At 35.8% G+C, this 23581-nt stretch overlaps 1 protein-coding gene across 1 annotated transcript in view; it reads right to left on the bottom strand.

Moving 5' to 3' along the window:
- CFAP47 (cilia and flagella associated protein 47) overlaps positions 1 to 23581 on the bottom strand; it is a 566656-nt gene that overhangs the window by 95845 nt on the left and 447230 nt on the right. Inside the window, exons 59-62 of the mRNA XM_047844880.1 lie at positions 19394 to 19502; positions 15503 to 15607; positions 11773 to 11929; positions 5159 to 5257 (exon numbers count right to left, since the gene is read on the bottom strand). Of these exons, the coding sequence (XP_047700836.1) occupies positions 5159 to 5257; positions 11773 to 11929; positions 15503 to 15607; positions 19394 to 19502 (470 nt within the window). The remainder of the gene's footprint in view (positions 1 to 5158; positions 5258 to 11772; positions 11930 to 15502; positions 15608 to 19393; positions 19503 to 23581) is intronic.

Raw genomic sequence — 23581 nt, 5'->3', positions numbered from 1 at the left:
AGGTTAACATTCTTCACTGACACAAGACTCCTTCTCCCCTCCCCCAACCCCCCATGGCCCCCTCCCCACTCTGGTCTAATTCCTGTCACTAATTTTTAGAGGATGATAACAGAAAGGACACTGAAATTATTAAAAACAAAATGAAGTACTGAGCTATCTATGCCATAGCATGGAACTCATTCTAAGGAAGAAAAATTCCAGAAAAAAAAAAAAGTTTCCTTAGAGGAATAAAATGGATGTGAATGTCTTTTTCCAATGTAAAAAAAACAGTGCCACTGGCTACAATTATAGTCTTGGTCAATATCTTAATATACAGAGATTCAATTTTATTAAAAGATTTTATTTTTTTAATGTTTATTTATTTTGAGAGAGAGAGTGTGTGTGCATGCATTCATGAGCAGGGGAAGGGCACAGAGAAAGGGAGAGAGAATCCCAAGCAGACTCCACACTCAGCATGGAGCCCTATGTGGGGCTTCATCTCATGAACCATGAGATCAGGACCAGATCTGAAATACAGAGTCAGATACTTAACAGACTGAGTTACCCACATGCCCGTATTAAAGGATTTTATGAATACAAGGGAACTAAAATTCTAGAAAGAAGTTAATATGAGAATGTTTGCAGAAATTATTTTTATCTATGTCCTTTTGCTGATTGTCAAACATTTGTCAAAATGTTCCTGAAGTCAGGTTGAGACTGGGATGATGCATAGAAGAACTAACCACAAAATGAAACAGCAGCACTCACAATGAGACACATACACTAGTCTTAGCAGCTGTCAGTGGTCTCCCTTTAATGTTGAACACTTCACTGAATTGAATTGAATGTACTGACACAGTATATGGCAAACTGGAGCGTTCACATTTAGAACCTCTCTGCAGAATCAGTTCATCTGAGAGCAATATTTACAAACATGTTTCTCAGCCAGATAGAGATTCCAAAAGTGTGTTGTTTCCTCTATATGGAAATATAAACAGCATTAGAAAAAAAAAAGCCCTAGGAAACACTGCCATAAAGGGAACTTTTTTAAGCTGGTATTTCCCAAATTTAAGCATAGAACTTAGTTTTTCTTTAGGCTTTTTTTTTTCATATCACACCTATTTTATGTCTTGAAATTAGTATTTCACTCTATACATTTAGGTGAACATTGGTCAAGAATAAGATAATCTTTGGGGCATCTGGGTGGCTCAGTTCGTGAAGCATCCAACTCTTGATTTCAGCTCAGGTCATGATCTCATGGTTTGGTGAGTTTGAGCCCCACACAGGGCTCTGTACTGACAGCACAGAGCCTGCTTGGGATTCTCTCTCTCCCTCTCTCTCTCTGCCCCTCCCCTGCTCATGTGGTCTCTGTCTCCCTCAAAAATAAATAAACTTAAAAAAAAAAGATCTTTATAGTTCTCAAATATTCACCAAGGAAATGTTCCATGTAGAGGTGGAAAGACTTAGTTTTAAGGTTATAAATGCTTTACATGGTATATGAGATTATCCCTACGGTAATTTTTACAGAATGGCCGATGAATCCCTAAATCCCTAAAAATGCCAATAGCAGGGTAAGAAACAGAGCTCCCGTTTCTGTGGTACCCTTAATGTTTAAGTTCCCCAAATCATGAGAAACACTCCTAACACTAATGCCACATAAGAACACCAGAGCAAACAAAAAGTTTCTAGAGAAAGTTTCTAGAGAAAATAAACCCCTTTGGAGATCTTATTATATAGAGCAGCAGGGAGTGCAACTTGAACTGTCAACCCACTGCACCGGCAGGATGTGCATAGTTTATTGAAAAAAAAAAAAAAAAAAAAAAAAAAAAAAAAAAAAAAACAAGCCACAGAAGACACTAGGGAAATCAATAAGGAATCCAGGAGAAAACCGGATTAAATTCGAAAACCATGTGAAGACAATAAAAACAATATAAATTATAATTAACAAAGTACTTTCAGAATCTCTTTTTTGCAAAGTAGAAAATTTAAAATTGGAATACACAATGTTAGGCTCTGTGTTGACATAAATTACATTATATATAATTACTAACTGGATTACTTATTATTTAAATTTGAAAATATGCAACGTGGATGGAACTGGAGTGTTATGCTAGGTGAAATAAGTCATACAGAGAAAGACAGATACCATATGTTTTCACTCTTATGTGGATCCTGAGAAACTTAACAGAAGACCATGGGGGAGGGGAAGAAAAAAGAAGAGGTTAGAGAGGGAGGGAGCCAAAACATAAGAGACTTAAAAACTGAGAACTGAGGGTTGATGGGGGGTGGGAGGGAGGGGAAGGTGGGTGATGGGTATTGAGGAGGGCACCTTTTGGGATGAGCACTGGATGTTGTATGGAAACCAATTTGACAATAAGTTTCATATACAAAAAAATAAAAAAATAAATTTGAAAATATGTTAAAAATCACTTGCTGAAGAATAAACAACAGAAACTCAAAAAAAAAAACTAGCAAGGAAAGTCATTTAAATATATGAGCAGTGCAAAATTAATACAGAGAGATATAAAGTTTGTAAACTAATGAAATAAGATTCTTGACTTTGGTAAAAGAAACAATAATTTCCATACCCAACTCTACATTTAGAGTAGGCAATTCCCTGGGACTTTATTTTTATTTATGCATTTATTTACTTTACCTTTTGGCCCCTTTTACCCATTATTTGGATTATTTAAACAAAAGTACTGCCACTGGAAGCTTTATGTTTTTTGTTATACACAAAAGTGAACTTTATTAACACTTATAAGCATTATGCTAGAAAATGAGGAAATAAATGGTCTTGGATAAGGAGATTATTGAAAAGATGTAGTTCTCCCCAAATTTGTCTACAGGTTTAATGTAATGGCAATCAAATGTTTACTGAGATTTCTTTGAAACTTGACAAAAAAAATTATTCTAAGTTTTTTCCATAAGGATAAACAGGTGATAAAAGGAAATAAATCATTTAAAAGATCAGGAAAAGAAAGAAATAGAATAATAAAATGTAAAACTATAGGATTTAAAATGTATAGCACTGGAATAAGACCTAAAATACAGATCTATGTAACAGAATAGATTTTGTCTGAATACAGCCTGCAAAAGTAAATAGCTACAGAATGATTATTATTATTGAATGAGAAGATGGGAAACTTGCTAATTAGATGAGGGGAATCAAATTAGATTATAATTATATAGCAAAAAAGCAAAATCTGGATGAATTAAAGGAGTAAAAGAAAAAGATGTCTATTTACATGTAGCTCTTTCCCCATTACAAAGAAGAATATGTAGGTGAATTTTTTGATTGATTTCATTATGTGGGAAGACTGAAAATGTAGAACCAATGGGAGAAATTAAAAAAAAAATGTCTCATATAATTAATGGGTAAGTAAAATTAAAATATACGCAGACATATAAATAATACAAATATAATAAAGTTGTTATTTGGCATTCAGGTGATTTTCAACTTTTCAGTATTATAAACAATACAATATTTTGATTCTTTCTTTAAATGATCTCAGCAGAATTGGAACTACTGGGTCAAAAGGGGGCTAATTTCTAAGTTTCTTTATGTATTACACAAACTGCTTTTCAGAAACTATGTTGTGATTTGTATTCCTTGAAGCAGTATGTGTTCAAATTTCACCATGGTTTCAATGAAAAATAAAGACAAAAAGGAAAACAAAAACTTAGGTGGCTGTCATTTATTTATTTATTTATTTATTTATTTATTTATTTATTTTTAAATTTTTTTAAATATTTATTTATTTTTGAGAGAAACAGAGACAGAATGTGAGTGGGTTAGGGGCAGAGAGAGAGGGAGACACAGAAGCAGAAGCAGGCTCCAGGCTCTGGGCTGTCAGCACAGAGCCCGACGCGGGGCTCGAACTCACGAGCTGTGAGATCATGACCTGAGCTGAAGTCGGACGCTCAACCGACTGAGCCACCCAGGCGAGGCGGCTGTCATTTAAATCAACATTTATTTGAATATTAGTGACTATGAACATATTTGCAATCATTCTTTGGCCACCTTTACCTACTCTTTGTGAACTGTTCACATTTTTTTTTTAATTTTTTTTTAATGTTTATTTATTTTTGAGACAGAGAGAGACAGAGCATGAACGGGGGAGGGGCAGAGAGAGAGGGAGACACAGAACCGGAAGCAGGCTCCAGGCTCTGAGCCATCAGCCCAGAGCCCCACGCCGGGGCTCGAACTCACAGACCGCGAGATCGTGACCTGAGCTGAAGTCGGACGCTTAACCGACTGAGCCACCCAGGCGCCCCTGTTCACATTTTTTTAATGTTACAAAGAAATTGAAAACAAAGACTTTGAAGTCAGATAGAAGGAGGTTCAGCTTCACCCTTAAGCAACTGTCTTGATTTTGTGTAAGTTAATTTTTCTGAATTGTAATCACCTCAATTCAATAAGAATAACACCTACATGATGGAGCTGTATCAAATGAAATAAAATAATGAGATTTAGGATGCTGACATAAATACTACAGTACACAGAAAAAAGTCAGGAACCTATTTGTATTGGGATGCTAGTAGTAGTTGCTGATTTCAGTTAGTTTTTTGGTATTAAGATAATTCATATTTTATCATCTTTATCATAACTGTTATGATTAATTTAATGGAATTTAAAAATATTATTTAAGCAAATTAATATTTTTTAAGCTGTAGATTTTTAGGCGACTTCATTATTTCTTATGCCTTAGATATTTTCCTATTCAAGGTGCAAGTGGGATGATTAATATAGTGTACAAAGAGATAAACATCCTATAATAAATTTTCAGGGAATTATTAGCTTTGTAAAGATGCAATTATTTTTCATGGTTATGAATAGCTTTAGCATACTATTTATTTTTAATTTTCCAAAACCTTCTTTGACTCACACACTTACGTATTAATTAAGTGGTATGACTTTTGACCATTCACAATCTCAAAGATAAAATATTTTACAAATTGTACTTCTATGTTATGGAATGAAAGCCGGTGAAGACGTAATGAATATATATAAAGGTTATACTATCCATGTGTTTCTATCAACTTGCTAAAATTTGTATCCAAGTTTTTAATTGTATAATTATTATTAAATATGTATTAAGACAACAGACATATAATTTCATCATCTCTGAAATACGAAACCATATAGAAGGACAGAATATAATGCAGAAATCCATACCTTTTGTGTGACTCAGGCCACTAAAACTGAAAGCAGAAGTCTGCCTGAAGAACTTATCCCAGTGATGGTCAAGGATGAGATGCCTGGGCTTTTCCCGACCTAATAAAAATATAAAGAGATATTCTTCAATGTCACATTCAAGAGGAAAAATAGCAGGAGAGATTGAAAGAGAATCAAAACTCCCCTCTAGTGGGAAATTTCTCAGATAATTATTTTTCCAAGTATATTTTAAGATGACATTTAAATGCCATTTTTGAAGAACATAGCCAACATTATAAATGGTTTTCTCTATAATAAAATCAACTCATACATTCTTAGAATTTTAATTTAAACTACTCAAACAATAGATATGAATGAGAGCCTGTTTGAGCCCTCTATCTAAAAATGGCTGGCCATAGTTAATATTTACATATGCATAAATGAATATGCATTGACAGTAATTTAAACCAATAAATACAAAACCAATTACCCAAAACATACTAGCTACATAACAAGTACTTGCTTTTAGTGCTACCATATATAAAAGATAAAAATTTCTGTCGGCACAAGCATTTATATATAATTTTAAATACACTGTCCTTGGAAAGAAATGCGAGTGCATGATATAACCCCCATGAAGAGGATTTTTGTAACACTTGGTAAAATTGTACATTTATTCACCATTTTGCCCATCAATACTACTTACAGAAATACACCTTAAATACACATCTCAAACATGAAACAATATATACGTAGGGGCATTATTTGTATAGCAATATGTACTGGGGCATTACTTATATATATATGAGTATATATATGTATATATATGTGTATATATGTATATATATGTATATCATGTATATTTTTATATAGCAAATTATTAGATACTCCTTTATCCCTACTGTCATTTTGTTTTGCTCTTCAATAAAACTATTGGTGTCTGGAAAAGAATCCACTTATATCTAAACATTTGAATAAAATCACTAACACTGCATTTAAATTTGAATTTAGCAAAAAGAGTAAATAATCTCAAGACTATAGCTATTTTAGTTGAAAAGAAATCAAAACAGCTATATTATATGCATCGACTACTACGTCATTCATTTATGTAACTTTTAGGTATATAATCTGTAAGTGATATTTCACAAATAGAATATCACAATGTATATATGTTTTTGCATATGTATATTACAGATCTAGTAGTTTTGAAATGTGCATATGACAGTTTTCAGCACAAAACAGATGATCAGTATATAATCAGTGACTGAATATTCAATTCCTGCTCTACCAACATATGCCAGCACTGAAATACTCATTTAGGTAGGAATAAAGCTATGAATGAATATAACCCCTGCCATTAACAAGCACAAATTAGCAGGTCTGGAATGTGGTTATATGAGCAAGGGCACACACATACAAATAATGGAGATGTGTCCTTAAATTCCTAATAGGTACATCAGGCCCTAATTTGTAATGTGTTGACTCAAACCCACCCATGGCTACCTTTCCTTTTTCCACCTTTATTCCTGGCTAAATAGGGTGGAACCTTGACAGCAGGGGCTGGAGTGGAGGGCATTATTATTGATCAGAGTGGATTGTGGGAACTGAGTCCACTGATACCAGTCACTGAGCAAGGGTACATGTCGAGGCTGATCAAGGAGGCCAACACAGGAAGTCCAAGCATGTGTTGATGAGGCAGAAGCAGGGTCTGATGGCAGAGTTAAAAAGAGAAAGGAGAGATCTGAGGAGCTGAGAAAATGTGAAAGGAGTGGCAGTGAGAGGTATTTCCTGAGGTCCTTTGATTGGATGAAGGGAGGCCTCTTTACTGAGATCTTAAGGGGAAGAAGCAAAAAGAGAGGCAAGTGCAATTCTTTACAGCCTTATCAGTATGGGGCTTTATAAGCACCATCTGTAAGCAGACAACTTAGAATGCCAGTTATGTGGCCCTGGAGAAGACAGCTAGACGTGATGAGTTCAAGACACTGTTCAATCACTTACTCACTGCATGGTTTTGGGAAATTTCTAAGCCTCAGGTTCCATATCTGAGAAGTCTCCAAGAGTCTTTTTTTAAAGATTGGGTATAGTCACATTTACAGAGCTCAAGCCTGATACAAAAGTGAGTGTATAACAAATGCGAGGGCCCTAGGTTATTTGAAGCTTTTGTGAAGTAGTATCCTGCTCCTCATGGGACTCATTAACGGTCTGTTTTGGAGATGTCTCTACTATTCTCTTAGCGTTTAGGCCATTTCCTCTCTAGCCTCCCTATCCCATCCACCATTTAAAGGTTGCATGAAGTAAGATATAAATAGACCCCTGAAATATAATCTTTTCAACACCTTGCCTTGTGTAATGTTCAACTGAAAAAAACTTAGAGACAGGGCACCTGGGTGGCTCAGTCGGTTAAATGTCCAACTTTGGCTCAAGTCATGATCATGATCATGATCAAGTCATGATCACAGTTTGTGGGTTCAAGCCCTGCATCAGGCTCTGTGCTGGCAGCTCAGAGCCTGGAGCCTGCTTCAGACTCTGTGTCTCCCTCTCTGTCTGCTCCTTCCCCACTCGCACTCTCTCCCTCAAAAATAAATAAACATTAATTTTTTTTTAAAAAAAAGCTTAGACACAACACACAATAGAATTAAAGAATTAAATAGAATTTAATGAAATAGAATAAAAGATTTTTAAATGTCAAAGGGCAGCATTTCTGAAATAAGTTATTAAAATGGAAATAGCTAAAATCTCAGCAGAAGAAAAGACATTAGACAAGTGGCAATATAAAAGTTTGAGAATGAGTTTGCAATTCTAAAAACATTGCCTTCTTGGAAAAACAGTGCATTCTGAAAGATATCTCTTCCTATATATCTTGTATATCTATTATATCTATCTATCTATCTATCTATCTATCTATCTATCTTTCTTTCTTTCTTTCTTTCTATTGAAAGAGAAATCAGGAACGCTGGATCTGAAATACTGTGAGACTTCTCTCACTCAGCAACCACCAACTTGGTGTTATGAATCTTGCTACCAACTTCTGTAAGGGGATTCTGTGAATTCTGTAGCATCTGTAGAAACGATGATCTCTTCTTTTGAAAGATAGCAAGGGAATGCACAGTCCTTTCATGAAATAATTTTAAGATATTTGCAAATATTTAAATTAGAAGGTCTTAATTTAGTACCTTTTAAATTAGTATATTTGGCATACATGTTAAATATTTTTATCCTTATTGTCAGTCATGTTTTCTTGTGGTCCCTTCAATAATTCAAGCCAAATTATGAGGCCCAGTCGCCAAGAATATGAATATAAGACACGAACATGGTAGCTAGAAAAAAAACAGAACCCACAACAGAAAGAAGGAAGAGGTTATGACAGAGAGAGACAGAGACAGAGACAGGGAGAGACAGAGACAGAGACAGAGAGAGAGAGAGAGGGACTTCAGTACTGAGAAAAGGAAAGGAGAAATATTTTCATAAAGGAAAGGGTGAAAGTGAAAAAGGAAAGATACCAGAGGTTGGTGTCATTCTTGGTCCCTGGTCTCCTCAGGTTGAAGGAAGGGGGAGTATCTGAGGGTCTAAACATTTACTCAAGAGAGAGCAAGTTTATTAAAAATACTGTTTTAAAATACAAACCGGGTGGCTCAGTTGGTTGACCGTCTGACCTTTGGTTTTGGCTCAGGCTGTGATCTCATGGTTTGTAGGTTCAAGCCCTGCATCGGGATTTGCACTGACAGTGCACAGCCTGCTTGGATTTCTGTCCCTCTCTTTCTCTCCCTCTCCAGTTAGTGATCTTGCTCTCTCTCCCAGAATTAATAAATACATATTTAAAAAAATACAAAAGACTAATAAGTCTTTCATTGTCAAGCTTACTGTTTTTTCCTATTATATATCAAAAGTGTTTCAGACCAATTAAAGAAAAAAAACAAGCCACAAATTACTTCATAATTTATTAAAAAAATTTTTATGTTTATTTATTTTTGAGAGAGAGAGACACAGACAGACAGACAGACAGACAGAACTTGAGCGGGGGAGGGGCAGAGAGAGTGAGGGAGACACAGAATCTGAAGCAGGCTCCAGGCTCTGAGCTGGCAGCAACAGATCCCGATGCCGGGCTCGAACTCACGGACCGTGAGATCATGACCGGAAGTCAGACACTTAACCTACTGAACCACCCAGGCACCCTACATGATTTATTTTTTTATGTTAACCATCTTGATCCAATATGTTTTTATAACAATCACATCCTTCTGAAGTGATTTGCCTGCAATTGTCTTGAAAATTCCATTTCTTGGACAGATCCATTTATCAGCCTTGTATGTTGTTCCCACACCAGGAATTCCGAACCCCAGAAGTGGTATGAACTTCAGAACGGTATTTTCTTGGTGCCTAGCTAAATTTGTAGTTTCTAATCCCAGCCAAATGCCTTTTGTATTTTAATTTTGTCAGCTCCACCCTCCATTCCCTGCAGCAATTACTTTAAATCACTGTGCTACTCTTCAAATCTACTCTGTCACTGGTCGTCAGATAAAAATATAAATGTAACCGCACTTAATTCCAAAGCCCCTCTAGCACCCTAACAATTTATCTACAGCCACGTTTGTTTTACCCTATCTCCACCTGTCCAAAGGTAGAAACGCCCCTCTTGTTCAAGTATATTCCTTCTCCTTCAAGTCTGATCCCGGTCCTCCCAGAGCCATACCCATCAGTTAAGCCCTACCTCTTTTACAGCTTTAACTTCTGCTCAATCCTGTCTTCTTCTTTCTGCCTATACAAATGCTCATATCTTCCATATTAAAATGCTGACTTCCTTGAGTCTATAATCAACTTTTTTTTTTTAAAGAAAACTTTTTAAAAAAGTATTTATTTTTGAGAGAGAGAGAGAGAGCATGTGCAGGAGGGGCAGAGAGGGAGAGAGAGGATTCAAAGTGGGCTCCACACTGATAGCAGAGCACCCGATGCAGGGGTGAACTCAAACTGCAAGATCATGACCTGAGCAGAAGTCGGACGCTTAACTGACTGAGCCGCCCAGGCGCCCCTACAACCAACCACCTTTTGCTAATTACTGACGTGTCTCTCCTTCTCATCACGGCCAAGGTCTTCACAAGACAATTGTACGTTAGATGACAGTATGTTCTTAATTTTTACTTAATTATTTTATACCAAGAGCAGGAGGAGGTGATCAGGAAAGACAAAAACTTCAACAAGTAAACGATGCTGTTCAGCTTCAGTATTAATCAAAAAATAGTAATTTGCATTCATGATAAAATACAATCTGCCTCTATCAGATTGATGGAGATTAAGGAGAATGCTACTAGTCAGGGTTTACAAGGTTCAGGAAAAGAGGGAATGTCTGTAATTGACTCCTCATAGGAGCATGAATTGCAACAGTATAACCATCCTGGAGAGTAACTTGGTTATTTATATCAAAAACCTTAACATGTATACATTCCTTTTGGCCTAACAATTGAGCTACATAAAATGAATTATGCCAGCAGTAGTAGTGTTAGTCGATGTAGTAATAATATTTGAAAAGATAAAATTAGTAATGTCCAATATTAGATTTAAAATGTGCTTCAGAAAACTCATAAAGAGTTGGTTTCGATTTCAGAACCTCATTATTTGGTCTTTTAATAAAAAGTGATCAGAAACTCTACAAGATCTAACTTAAAAACATGTATTTGTAACATGACATGGAAAAAAAACCCAAGTTTTGTTAGACCCAGAATTTAATCCAAATATGCTATTTAAAAAGAAAAGAGGGTGCATCCATTGTGGAACACAGTGTGAAGTTTCCTCAAAAAGTTAAAAATAGAACTACCCTATGATCCGCTATAATCGCACTACTGGGTATTTACCAAAAATATACAAAACCACTAATTCAAAGGGATACTTGCACCCCTATGTTTATATGATGATGATACTGAGTGATATATGAAATTACTGAATCACTATCTTGTGCATCTGAAACTAAGAGAACACTGTATGTTAACTATATGGGAATTAAAATTTTTAAAAAGGAAGAAAAGTGGGAAATGAAACAAAATCAGAATACTAGAATTTCTAAAAACTTTTAAGGAATAAGCATTGGCATAGTTGAGTCAGGTCATAAAAATCTTACATATCTACTAATTTACATATTTGGTTTTACAGATAAAATTGGAAGAAATTGACTTGGTACAGAGATTTCTAATTTGTTTTTTTTTTAATTTTTTTAAATGTTTATCTATTTTTGAAGGATAAAGAGACAGAGCGTGAGTGGGGGAGGGGCAGAGAGAGAAAGGGAGACACAGAATCTGAAGCAGGCTCCAGGCTCTGAGCTGTTAGCACAGAGCCTAATGTGGGGCTTGAACTCATAAGCTGTGAGATCATGACCTGAGCTGAAATCTACGCTTAACTGATTGAGCCACCCAGGCGCCCCTAGACTTCTAATTTCTGATTCTGGCTCCACCATTTGTAAACTGTGATTTCAGCCAAGATACTTCATCTCTCACATCTTGTTTTCTCTTTTACAAAATTATGGTGTTGAAACAGCTAATGGATTCCTAAAGTGTCCATTATCTCTAAAATGCTTGGATTCTGTGATAAAACAGGTTTCATTAATAATTACAAAATAACATACGTAATATATATTTAAAAAAACTTACTTGTTAGTATGATATCGATTAGAACATCTTCCTTGGTGGGATTTTGGAAAGTTATAACAACAGATGATTGAAGACTGAGGTATGCGGTTATTCTTTTTATGTCTATAGGCTGGGGGAATAGTCCTATTCCAGAGAGGAAGAATCTCCATTCTGTAAACTGTTTAAAGATAAACATTCATGATACATATATCCTAATCATGTACATTTTATTTGCAACACTTAGTAAATGTAATATGCATAAAAATCTTGGCAGGTAAGAGACATTTTGTTGTTAATATTAATATGCAGTTATATTTTTCCTTTCTTTTCCAAATTCTTTTTGATTTCACTGAAACTTCAGTGTATTTCTACACTTAAAAAAAGGGGCAAGACCCATACTCAAAATATTAAACATATTTCTATGCATAAAGGTTTATTTATAGCAACATAAAAGAGAAATCTTAATGAAAACCTTGCATTTCTTTTCAAGGTTTTTTAAGAAATCAATTTGTCTAGCAAACTGGATACTAAATACTGCATGAAGTTTCCAAAATCTTAGGGTGAATTTCAAATGAAATTCAGATAGTTATCACATGAAGGCAAAGATGGTGAGGCACAGATTGAAGCCCCATTAAAAGGAAGTGTGCACAACTGCATGGCATATTATTTATCCCCACCGTCTAGTACAGTGTACGTTCTGGTAGGACAAGATGGGGAGAAGAGCTCAAAAATTATGTGAAGGAGATCACACGTAGCCATTGTTCTTATCTGGGTTTCATAAGCCTGTAAAGCACTGTTTGAAAATGTTCCCTTTGTGTTCATTTAGAATGAAAGTCCCGAAAGTACAGCAGACTCTGACTCAGTTCTCTGCACTGAATACTTTGCTAATGTTACAGATGAATAAGGAGGTCACTAAATGAAAACCAACACAAAATAACCTAGTTTATAATGTATTAAACTACATAGATGTGTCCAAGCCTAAATTCCAACAAAAGAGGGAAACTTTTAAGACTGTTTCAAACGAGGACAGGTGATGAAGTAAATCCATAAAATGCTGTGTCTGCATAGGAAGGATTACAGGGAAGTTTTACCTGCATATATCTTCAGATGACTGCATTACTTTTAGTTAGACATTTTACTAACAACATACAAGTACACTATGTTTTCACTTATGATGTCCTACCTTGATTACACACAACTGAATGACTGGGATTAAGCATCAGGGTTCAATTACATTAACAACTGTTTTACATAAATTACTTACTTCTTTTGGCTACTTGATAAAATTCAATCCTGAAGGACAGAAATAAAGTTACTTTAAACCACTGGGAGTGAACCACACTACAAAAACAAGGAGGCCAATGTCAGTGTGTTCATGTTTTGCCATATGGCCTGGAATACTGGAGCTTCAAAATTAAACCATATCCCATATTACTGAACGCTAGTATCCGACAACTGCTCTGGCATTGCTTAAATTATCCCCTTGGGTTCAGGGAGGGGAAACTAAAGAGTATCCAAATGAACATGTGCATTAAAAAATAGTGACATATTTAGCCCATCTTTATCTCTAACTTTTTTGAATGAAGACACAGCAAACCCTTTAAAGATCCAATTCCCATGTTTCTGAAAGATAATTAGTGGAGGTAAAAGATAGCAAATCTCGCTTACACACTACGCAGAGCTCAAGGACAATACAGCCTCCTAAGAATTAACAAAGTTTTCATAGACACAGGCTGCAAGAATCACAGATTCATGCTGGGTAATCAAACCAGTCTGACTTTATGTCTTCTTTCATTTTTGCTATTCTGACCTCTAGATACAGCAAGCCACACGATCAAATATGAATGAAATAATGGCAACTATGTGAAAATAAAATTAAAACAACTGAAAACCAAAGAAGAAAATCTAAGAACATCAGTCTGGTCTCTAAGAGAAGGCCTGATTGCCAGGTTTGCAGCCTACTATTGTTGCTCTTATTCTGTTACACTGTAACACAATCTCATTTAGAGACTCTGGTAGCATATTTACAGTAGTTCCTGATATTTACAGTAGTGAAGCCCTAGGCAAAGTAACCTCAGGATTCAAAATGCGCACAAACAACTTTAGAGTGAAGTTAGAGTTTTACAAAGCAGGGGCTCTTTACCTGGCTCCAAACCGGAAATGAATGAAATGAATGATAAACTATAGCCACTTCCTTTAGTTCAACAAGGACAAATGATCAGAAATAGTTCAAATTTATCATATAAGGACTGACATTTGTAGACTTTAGATTAAGCAGCTACTCATTTGTGTGTGTCAGGTCAACTACATAAGAGAGGGATAGAAACCTACATTAGTGTTTCCCTAATGGTTAAAAGTTACTTTGTACTCTTAGAAAAGTAAAACCTTTAACTTTATTTTTAAAAATATCTTCTTTAGATGGCTACATATAAGTAATACCATATACCATATTTCCAGAAGTTCATTCAATTAATACTTTCCAAGAAACTGTTTTTGCTGGCTAAACAGCTAAACACAGTTTTTGCTGTGTGGATGAATTAGATAAAAGAGGAAGTCCCGAATGATTCAGGGATAAAATGAAAAAGAATGGCAAAGAAAATAAAAAGGAAAGGCAAGAAAAATCTTAACAAGGCAGCACATTGAAAAAGTTGAAGGGGTCTGCATCCAGGAGCTGAAAGGATAAATGAATTATTGATTTAAATCTAACCACAGGTAAATCTTTGGAGATGTGCTACAACTTCGAAGGAGATGCTCAGGGTGACTGAAATCAAGCACCAGTGTTAATCTGAGTTACAAAAGTTGTGTTGATTACATACTTATTTAAGTTCTTTTGTGCTTGATACAGAATTTCACGGGGTGCCTGGTTGGCTCAGTGGGTTAAGAGTCCGAGTTGGGTTCAGGTCATGATCTCATGGTTCACGAGTTCGAGCCCCGCGTCAGGCTCTGTGCTGACGGCTCAAAGCCTGAACCCTCCTTCAGAGTCTGTGTCTCCCTCTCTCTCTGCCCCTCCCCCACTTGTTCTCTCTGTCTCTCAAAAATAAATGAACATTAAAAAAAATTAAAAACAAAAGAATTTGACATTGAATTTCTAGGCTAGGATTTTCTAAAGCTGAGATGTAGAACTGAAAGTAGAGTTGCACTGCTGATGTGGCAGACTCTTTGAATTGATACAATTTCCACCAGAAATGCAAGCAACTAAATTGTCCCTAACGATTAAGATGAAGGGGCCAGGCCCACTATGAAGCAATGATTTAAAAGATCTGCCTTGTGGGGTGCCTGGATGGCTCAGTTGGTTAAATGTCCAGCTCTTGGTTTTGGCTCGGGTCATGATCTCATGGTTTGTGTGTTCAAGCCCTGCATTGGACTCTTTGCTGAGAGAGAGAGAGAAAAGCACAGCATGAGCGGGGGAGGGACAGACAGAAAGGGAGACACAGAATCTGAAGCAGACTCCAGGATCCAAGCTGTCAGCACAGAGCCTGACGTGGGGCTCCAAGCCACGAACTGTGATATCATGACCTGAGCCGAAGTTGGACGCTTAAATAACTGAGCCATCCAGGCGCCCCTGAAAGTAGCTTCTTTAGACACCTCCACATGCACAATGTATACTGCATTTCCAAAAGTTCATTTAATTAATAATTTGCAATCCACTTGTTTCACTTGCAAAAAATGTGAAATGAATGAATTACATTTACTTATTTATTGATTTTGAAATTTAATTGACTTTACTTGGTCCAAGAATACTTTGTCATACCTGAGCACAGTGGAAGATGATAGAAGCTTGATGACCAGTTCTTCCAAGAGCAGAAGGACAGAAATGAACAGATACCTCTTTGGTGGAGTGAGGAGGTATGGTCAGCTGTGTAAAGTCAGAGAGAAAAAGAAAGAGAAAGAAAAATCGATACTTTTATTTGAGTCAGCACCTTTGCATGCTAGGTATATGCCGGACTGATATTCACGTGATTAGTGTGTTACCTTGTACACATTATCCGTTCCCAGTATGCCTGCTTGGGGCATACTGGTATAACAGCCATGGTAAACAGTGTTTAGTGGTGTTTGCACCATGTTCTTCTCCCAGACAATGACCACATGGAGTCACTTGCTCTATACGAGGAAAGCAGGATTAGGTTTTAAAGCTGAGTAAGAACCCTGAATAGTAGAAATATTTAAGAACCCATAGCTTATTGATCATCCCGATACATGTTAAACCTCTGGAAACCTAACTTGTAGCTTTGGCGATGTCAAACGAAATGAACTGATTCTAAGCATAGATGTAAGGAAGGCTTCTTTAGTGTACAATGAAGTGTTCCTTTTTGTCCGATCACATTCACATTCCAGGTGTGACCTGTTAGAATAACTTGAGTCTGAACAGTATTAGAATGAGTCACCTCTTTAGAGATTGTGAAAGCCAGCAAGTCCATCACAATATAATAAGGATTTGAGTACCTGGGTAATCAGAATGCTATACCGTGAATAATATAATATCTAACATCAACACTTACAGAATGATAAAATGAGAGGGCACATGTCTGAAAAGTAAGTTTATTTTTTTCACTACTGTATTTTGCCAGATAACTTTTGAAAATGTAAAACTGTAAAATAGCAGTGACATTCAAATCCTTGTAGAAGGTAGTACTTAGTGCTTAATAATAATGTTCTGATCATGACCATGAAATACAAATACAAACACAAACTTAATTTTATATTTAGAACAGAGGCAGCTCCTTACTAGATATATGTATGGTTTATCTACAGCAAATATTTATATCTTAGGTTGGCTCTCCCTCTGACAGTTAATCACTTAAGTTCATGCACACATAAGGAATATAAATTAATTTCAATATCAACCTTAGTAAAAAAAATAAAAGTTGTATTTCATATTTTCTTTCAATTTAACAAATATGAAAAAGTTCTCTCTCTATATATATATACATATATATGTATAATATATATATAAAATCATCTATTTCATTGGAAAAATTATATAGTACTACATTAACTTGGATTTTAATTCTAGTTCTACCACTTACTGACCACATGGGTTTTTTTTAGCCTCTCTGGCCTCAGATTCCTCTTCACTAAATATATGTCAGAAACATGCGGTGAAGATAGAGGTAGTGTATACAACCAAGCAGTAACTCAATAAAATTCCCTTATTTCCACCTGAAATTCACTGAAAAATCCCATGTTACAAGAAGGAAAGATAAACACCACTGGTTGGAATTTATCTGCAGCAAATATACTGGCTTAGTATACTGGGATATAGACAATATATTAAATATAGGACCTTTGTGAAACTTAAAAACATTTAATTACAAACAAGTGTCATCACGATAACTGATGCCAATACGTGAGCTTAAACTGGATCTTAATTCAAGAGAGAAAGATAATTGACGCAGGTGAATAAACTCAAATTTGGACAGAATACTAGATGATGTGGGAGATTAATTACACTATTAAGAAATATAGGGGCGCCTGGGTGGCGCAGTCGGCTAAGCGTCCGACTTCAGCCAGGTCACGATCTCGTGGTCCGTGAGTTCGAGCCCCTCATCAGGCTCTGGGCTGATGGCTCAGAGCCTGGAGCCTGTTTCCGATTCTGTGTCTCCCTCTCTCTCTGCCCCTCCCCCGTTCATGCTCTGTCTCTCTCTGTCCCAAAAATAAATAAACGTTGAAAAAAAAAATTAAAAAAAAAAAAAGAAATATAATCTGAAGTATTTAGTGTTGAAATAGCACAATGCCTACAACTTACCTTCAGACTGAACATTAAGAAATGTAAGAGAAAGAGAGAGAGAAAAATATAGCAAGTTATTAATATAAGAACCAAGGTAGAAGGTGTAAGTTTGTGCATTGTATTAGTCTTTCAACTTCTCTATATGTTTGAAAATTTTTATGATATATAGTTGAAGGGAAACAAGTTTTTATATCATTATTTACCTTGATAATAAGTCTATGCTTACTTATTGAAGCATTTATGAGTAATCATCAATATTTTAAAATCTTTACTTATGTAAACACGAATTCTATGCAACCAAGCCAAGAATAAAGTTAGATATGTGTGTGGGTGTGTGTCTCCCTTTCTAGTATATAGTTATATGTACGATATGTATTATATAGTATATATATATTATAGTTACCACTAATATGTGCTCCTATTTGTTCTATGATATATAGTAGTATTTTTCTCATCTATAAATTTATTTTTGAGTTGTTTCCCAGTATTCAAGTTAAGTACATATTCAGGGCTCAAGAATATTTTATAAGTGTATAAAAGAATGAACATACTAGAAACCATGGTTAAAATGTTAAAGAAGGAGATGCCTGGATGGCTTACTCAGTTAAGCATCTGACTCTTGATTTTGGCTCAGGACATGATCTCAAAATTCATGAGTTAGAGCCCCGTGTCAGGCTATGTGCTGACAGCATGGAGCCTGCTTGGGATTCTCTCTCTCTCTCTCTCTCTCTCTCTCTCTCTCTCTCAAAATAAACTAATAAACATTTTAAAATGTTAAAGCAGAAGCTATATGCTTCATTATGCAATATACTGCATTTGTTTTCCCCCGGACTAAAGTTTATATTCTTCTTCAAAAATAATGATATAAAAGATATAAGAAGCACCACTTTCTAATGAGAAATTTCAGTTATTTGTACACTATATCCTGACCACCATATTCTGGCTAATTTATGGAGAATATAGTGTTAAGTAATATAAGCATGTGTGTATAGTTATTCTAAGATTAAACTACATACAATTTTAGCAATACCATACTTAGTGATATCTCATTTGACACACTATGACAGTTAAGAACTAATTTCATATCGTGGTATTATTAGCTGGTAACCAGTGATTTACAAGAGACAGGTATTAAGATATAAATGAAATCACATAGATTTCTTAAACAATCATTAAACAGCAAAGAGTAAAAGCCTTTACTTAAATACCATATCTACTTAGTAGGGCTTCATGATTTAGTGTGAGATCCTCTGAAGAAAATAATCTATCACAATTATCATTTTGAAGTTTACCTGAAAACACGGTTTTGGTATTCACTGTACATATTTGGTATCATATGTTTGTAAACAAAGATATTGCTGCTAAACCTTTAGATTTTGTTTTGTTACTTGTGGGAGGAGAAAAGTGACTGGGGCCCATTGACTGGTTCTAGTCGCTGCTAGGGATCAAGGAATGAGAAAATAGGATAGAGAAAGGAGAGAGGGTAAGAGCTGTTCACACTGTTTACCAGTGGGGGAGGGGACGTGGGCAGGAACTCAAGAAGGGCTGGAAGGCTGCCTCCTGGGACCCTGGAAACACAGGACTGCTGAGTCAAAATCATACTACTAGGAAATTATTTCCAAATCTGATTCCTAAAATGGTCAAAAATAAAGCACAATCAGTTTATTTAGAGTTCAGTGATCATGAGTATGACTCTAGCATAGAGAATTTTAAAATTTTAGATGGATACAATATTGGTTTTTTTTGATAAATTAAAATTAAGGGGGATATATATGTATATAAATTCTATTTTTAAATTTTAAGCATTTAAAACCTGATGAATAAATCAAATGCTAATATTCCATGGTGTCCCAAACTCAGTATTGGAAAATGCTCTAGTAGTGGTAGGTAACTTGGCTTTCCAAATATACTTACCACCGATCTGTGAACATCCAAGACAAAATTTTCAGGATTACTGTTTGTTGCTTGCAATTCTAAGGTTTCGTGTGTGGGATTAACTAAAGAAATCATCTGAGCCATGCACCTGGGAGGAAACACAAAGCCAGTAAACTTGTTCAATGATAATTTTATAAACTTGATGACTATTAATGGGTTGAACTGCATACCCAAAAAAGATATATTTAAGTTCTCACTCCCAATAACTCAGAATGTGACCGGATCTGGAAATAGGGTCACTGCAGGTATAATTAGGTAAGATGTGATCATACTGGAGTAGGGTGGCCCTTAATCCACTATGACTGGTGTCCATATAAGAAGATAATGTGAAGACACATGAGAAAATGGCCATATAGCAATGGAGGTGGAGATTACAGTGATGTGCCCCTACATCAAGGAATACCAAAGATTTCTGGCAAGCGCCAGAAGCCACAGATGAAAGAAGGATTCTCTCTTATTGGTTTCAGGGGGAACATGGTCCTGCTGAAAACCCTGAATTCAAATTTCTAGCCTCCAGAACTGTGAGACAATACATTTATGTTGTTTTAATCTACCCAGCGGATGGTACTTGTTATGACAGGCCTAGAAAACTAACATAATAACTTGTGTGAGTTTCAAAATAAGAATAATCATATATGAACTAATGACATTTTGCTAAATTAGTCCCTGATTTTCTATTTTTGAGACCAAATGTTATTCCACTCTGGGTACTGGAATATATTCCAGTTTTAGGAGCAATATTTACTCATTATTTTATAACTGTTAAATTCAGCCAAAAAAGTTAACATAGTCTAGACATAATAACAAAGAGTAATAAATTCACAAAGTTCTGTCCATTACATTGAAAAGATCCAGACTAATGATGAGTAAATGCCCTCCCCCCAGAAATGTAGCTGATATTTATGCTAAAAGCAAAGAATAATCAGGAGCGTTCATAATTCTCACCCCACTATCATTTTTAATACCTTTTGATGTATAGCATGAAAATTGTCATCTTGCAAAAATGCAAATCAAACCACACTGGGATACCACCTCAAACCTGTTAGGATGGCTGTTATTAAAAAAAAATAGTATGTGTAAGCAAGGATGTAGAGAAAATGGAATAGTGGTCTACTGATGATGGGAATGTAAACTGGTACAGCCACTATGGCAAACAATGGGGGGGGGTTCTCAAAAAATTAAAAAATAAAACTACTATGTGATCCAAAAATACCACTTTGGACTATATTTCCAAAATAAATTAAATCAGTATCTTAAAAAGATATCTGCATTTCCATGTTAATTGCAGCATTATTCACAATAGCCAAGATATGGAAATAACCTAAATGTTCTTCCACAGAGGAACAGATAAATAAAATGTGATATATACAATGGAATATTATCCAAACGTAAAAAAGAAGGAAATCCTGACATTTGTGACAACATGGATGATCCTAGAGGACATTATGCAAAGTGAAATAAGTCAGACAGAGAAAGACGAATGCAGTGTGATCTCATTTATACATGGAATCTAAAACAGTGAAAAATAGTCTTGTGGGAATTAAAATCAATTTCACTGCAAAGATTAATATAACTTGATGACATCTGAAATGGGCAAAGGTGCAAAAAGTAAGAGAGGTGTATGTAGCCTGTGATTGCCAGTGGACCAAGGGGCAAATATGTAAACTAAAGAGGTACTGGATTCATTGTTCATCCAGAAAAATGTTTTCAAAGGAACTGAATCTAATAAACCTTTTTTTAATTGCTAGTTTCCCCAATAATGAGAAATGAAGTTTATAATTATAAATGTGTATACTGAGGATTGGTTTTTTTTTTTTTTAGTGCTTATTTATTTTTGAGAGAGAGACAGAGTGAGAGCAGGAGAGGGGCAGAGAGGGGGAGACACAGAATCCCCGAAGCAGGTTCCAGGCTCTGAGCTGTCAGCACAGAACCCAACGCGAGGCTCGAACTCAGGAACTGTGAGATCATGACTTGAACTGAAGTCGGACACTTAACCGACTGAGTCACCCAGGCACCCCAATATACTGAGGATTGTTGATGCACATATTATTTAGGGACAGAATTAAATTTCTTGAGTTAAAACATTGTTATACTTTTTCCTTGGGTTCCATATTCCTCATAATAAAATATTTTGTTATCAAGATGGTCTCAAACTTGTTAATACAGAATAACAAGGGAAAACTAAAATAATATTACCTGTCAAATCAATGAAAAACAAGAAGGTAATTTTCTTAAATGTTGATTTATTTATTTTTGAGTGAGAGTGTGAGTGGGGAAGGGGCAGAGACAGAGGAAGACAGAGAATCTCAAGCAGGCTCCATGCTGTCGGCAGAGAGCTTGATGCAGGACTCAAGCTCATGAACTTTGAGATCATGACAGGAGCCAAAACCAAGTCAGATGCTTAAGTGACTGAGCCACCAGGTGCCCCAACGAGAAGGTAATTTTAATGTGAACCAAGTGGTAGCACCTTAAAAACCATTTCCAGTATGAAGTGTACATGTGAACTCTGCATTATTTTTTTGACTTCTTATGAGTCTTAACCTCTTTTAAAATAAAAAGACACTTAAAAAAAAAGACAGTGTCAAATGCTGGGGATGAGAAACTATTGTGAACCACGGAGAAGAATGAACTTTCTATAAAATAATAAAACAAAAAATTCCTCCAATATGTAAAGGTTCCTGAGGTGACTAAATTCAATTAATTTCATTAATTTAATTCTGCAAATTAATTAGTAAGTGATCACTACCTGTCATTCTGAAATTCATTAATAATCATCTGTAAGGCAAACAATAAATTAAAGCTTTCTCTGACTTATAAGTGCAGAGTCCTGGGGTGCCTGGGTGGACCAGTGGGTTAAGCCTCAGACTCTTGGTTTTGGATAGCCTTCAGCTCAGGTCCCAATTTCAGGTCATGATTTCATGGTTCACCCACGTTGGGCTCTGTGCTGACAACGTGGAGCCTGTTTCAGATTTTCTGTCTCCCTCTCTCTCTGCCCCTCCCCCCCTCAAAATAAATAAAGATTAAAAAAATTTTCAAAATAGAAGTGCAGAGTCATACTAACTCCACTCATCTTTGCTTACACTTGATACAAACCTAGGAACTACATAATGTACCTCCAATATGAATATTTCCACTGCACTGGAGGCTTTTTAGCAAACTTCATGCTCATTATTCAGATGTTTAACAGAAATCTCAAATTTACAGGTCCCAAACTGAGCTCTTGATACCTACCCTCACACCAGCTCTTCTTATAGTCTCCTCTATCTCAGTTAATGTCACATCCTTAGTTCCAGTTGGTCAGGTCAAAACCTTTAGTGTCATCCATGCCCTGCTGTTTTCCTTATGCCTCAAATAGTAGTAGTCATTAGCTCCAATTTAAAAAATAACCCATAACTGAACACTTCTCTCCACATTCACTGGTAATACTCTGGCCCAAGCCGCTATCACCTTGGTCCCGAATTAGTGTAATGACCTCCTAACTGATATTCCTCTCACATCACATACAGATATCAATTCCAGGTAGATTGTACATATAAATATAAGAGGTCGAGACAATATATTTTTCTAGAAAGAACAGTGAAGTTCTTAATGACGTTGGAGTATGGAAGAACAGGAGAAAACAAAAAGGTAGAGAAACGACATTAAAATTAAGAATTTAATTTTGGGGCGCCTGGGTGGCGCAGTCGGTTAAGCGTCCGACTTCAGCCAGGTCACGATCTCGGGGTCCGGGAGTTCGAGCCCCGCGTCGGGCTCTGGGCTGATGGCTCGGAGCCTGGAGCCTGTTTCCGATTCTGTGTCTCCCTCTCTCTCTGCCCCTCCCCCGTTCATGCTGTGTTTCTCTCTGTCTCAAAAATAAATAAACGTTAAAAAAAAAAAATTAAAAAAAAAAAAGAATTTAATTTTGTTAAAAGACTCTATTAAGGGACTGAAAGGGAAACTCACAAGATAAGAAGGAATATTTGCAACATATATAACCCACAAAGGTTTGTATCTAATATATATAAAGACTTATAAAGATATAAAGGAAAATACAAACTAACAGAAAAATGGTGAAGGGACATGAACGGGCACTTCAAAAAAGCCTATATCAAAATGGTCAATAAATACATGGCAGATACTCAACCTCATTAGTCATGAAGGAAATGTAAATGAAAGGTATATTGATGA

Source organism: Prionailurus viverrinus, chromosome X, assembly GCF_022837055.1.
Source record: "Prionailurus viverrinus isolate Anna chromosome X, UM_Priviv_1.0, whole genome shotgun sequence".
Lineage (NCBI taxonomy): Eukaryota > Metazoa > Chordata > Mammalia > Carnivora > Felidae > Prionailurus > Prionailurus viverrinus.
This window is presented reverse-complemented; position numbering and strand designations above follow the sequence as displayed.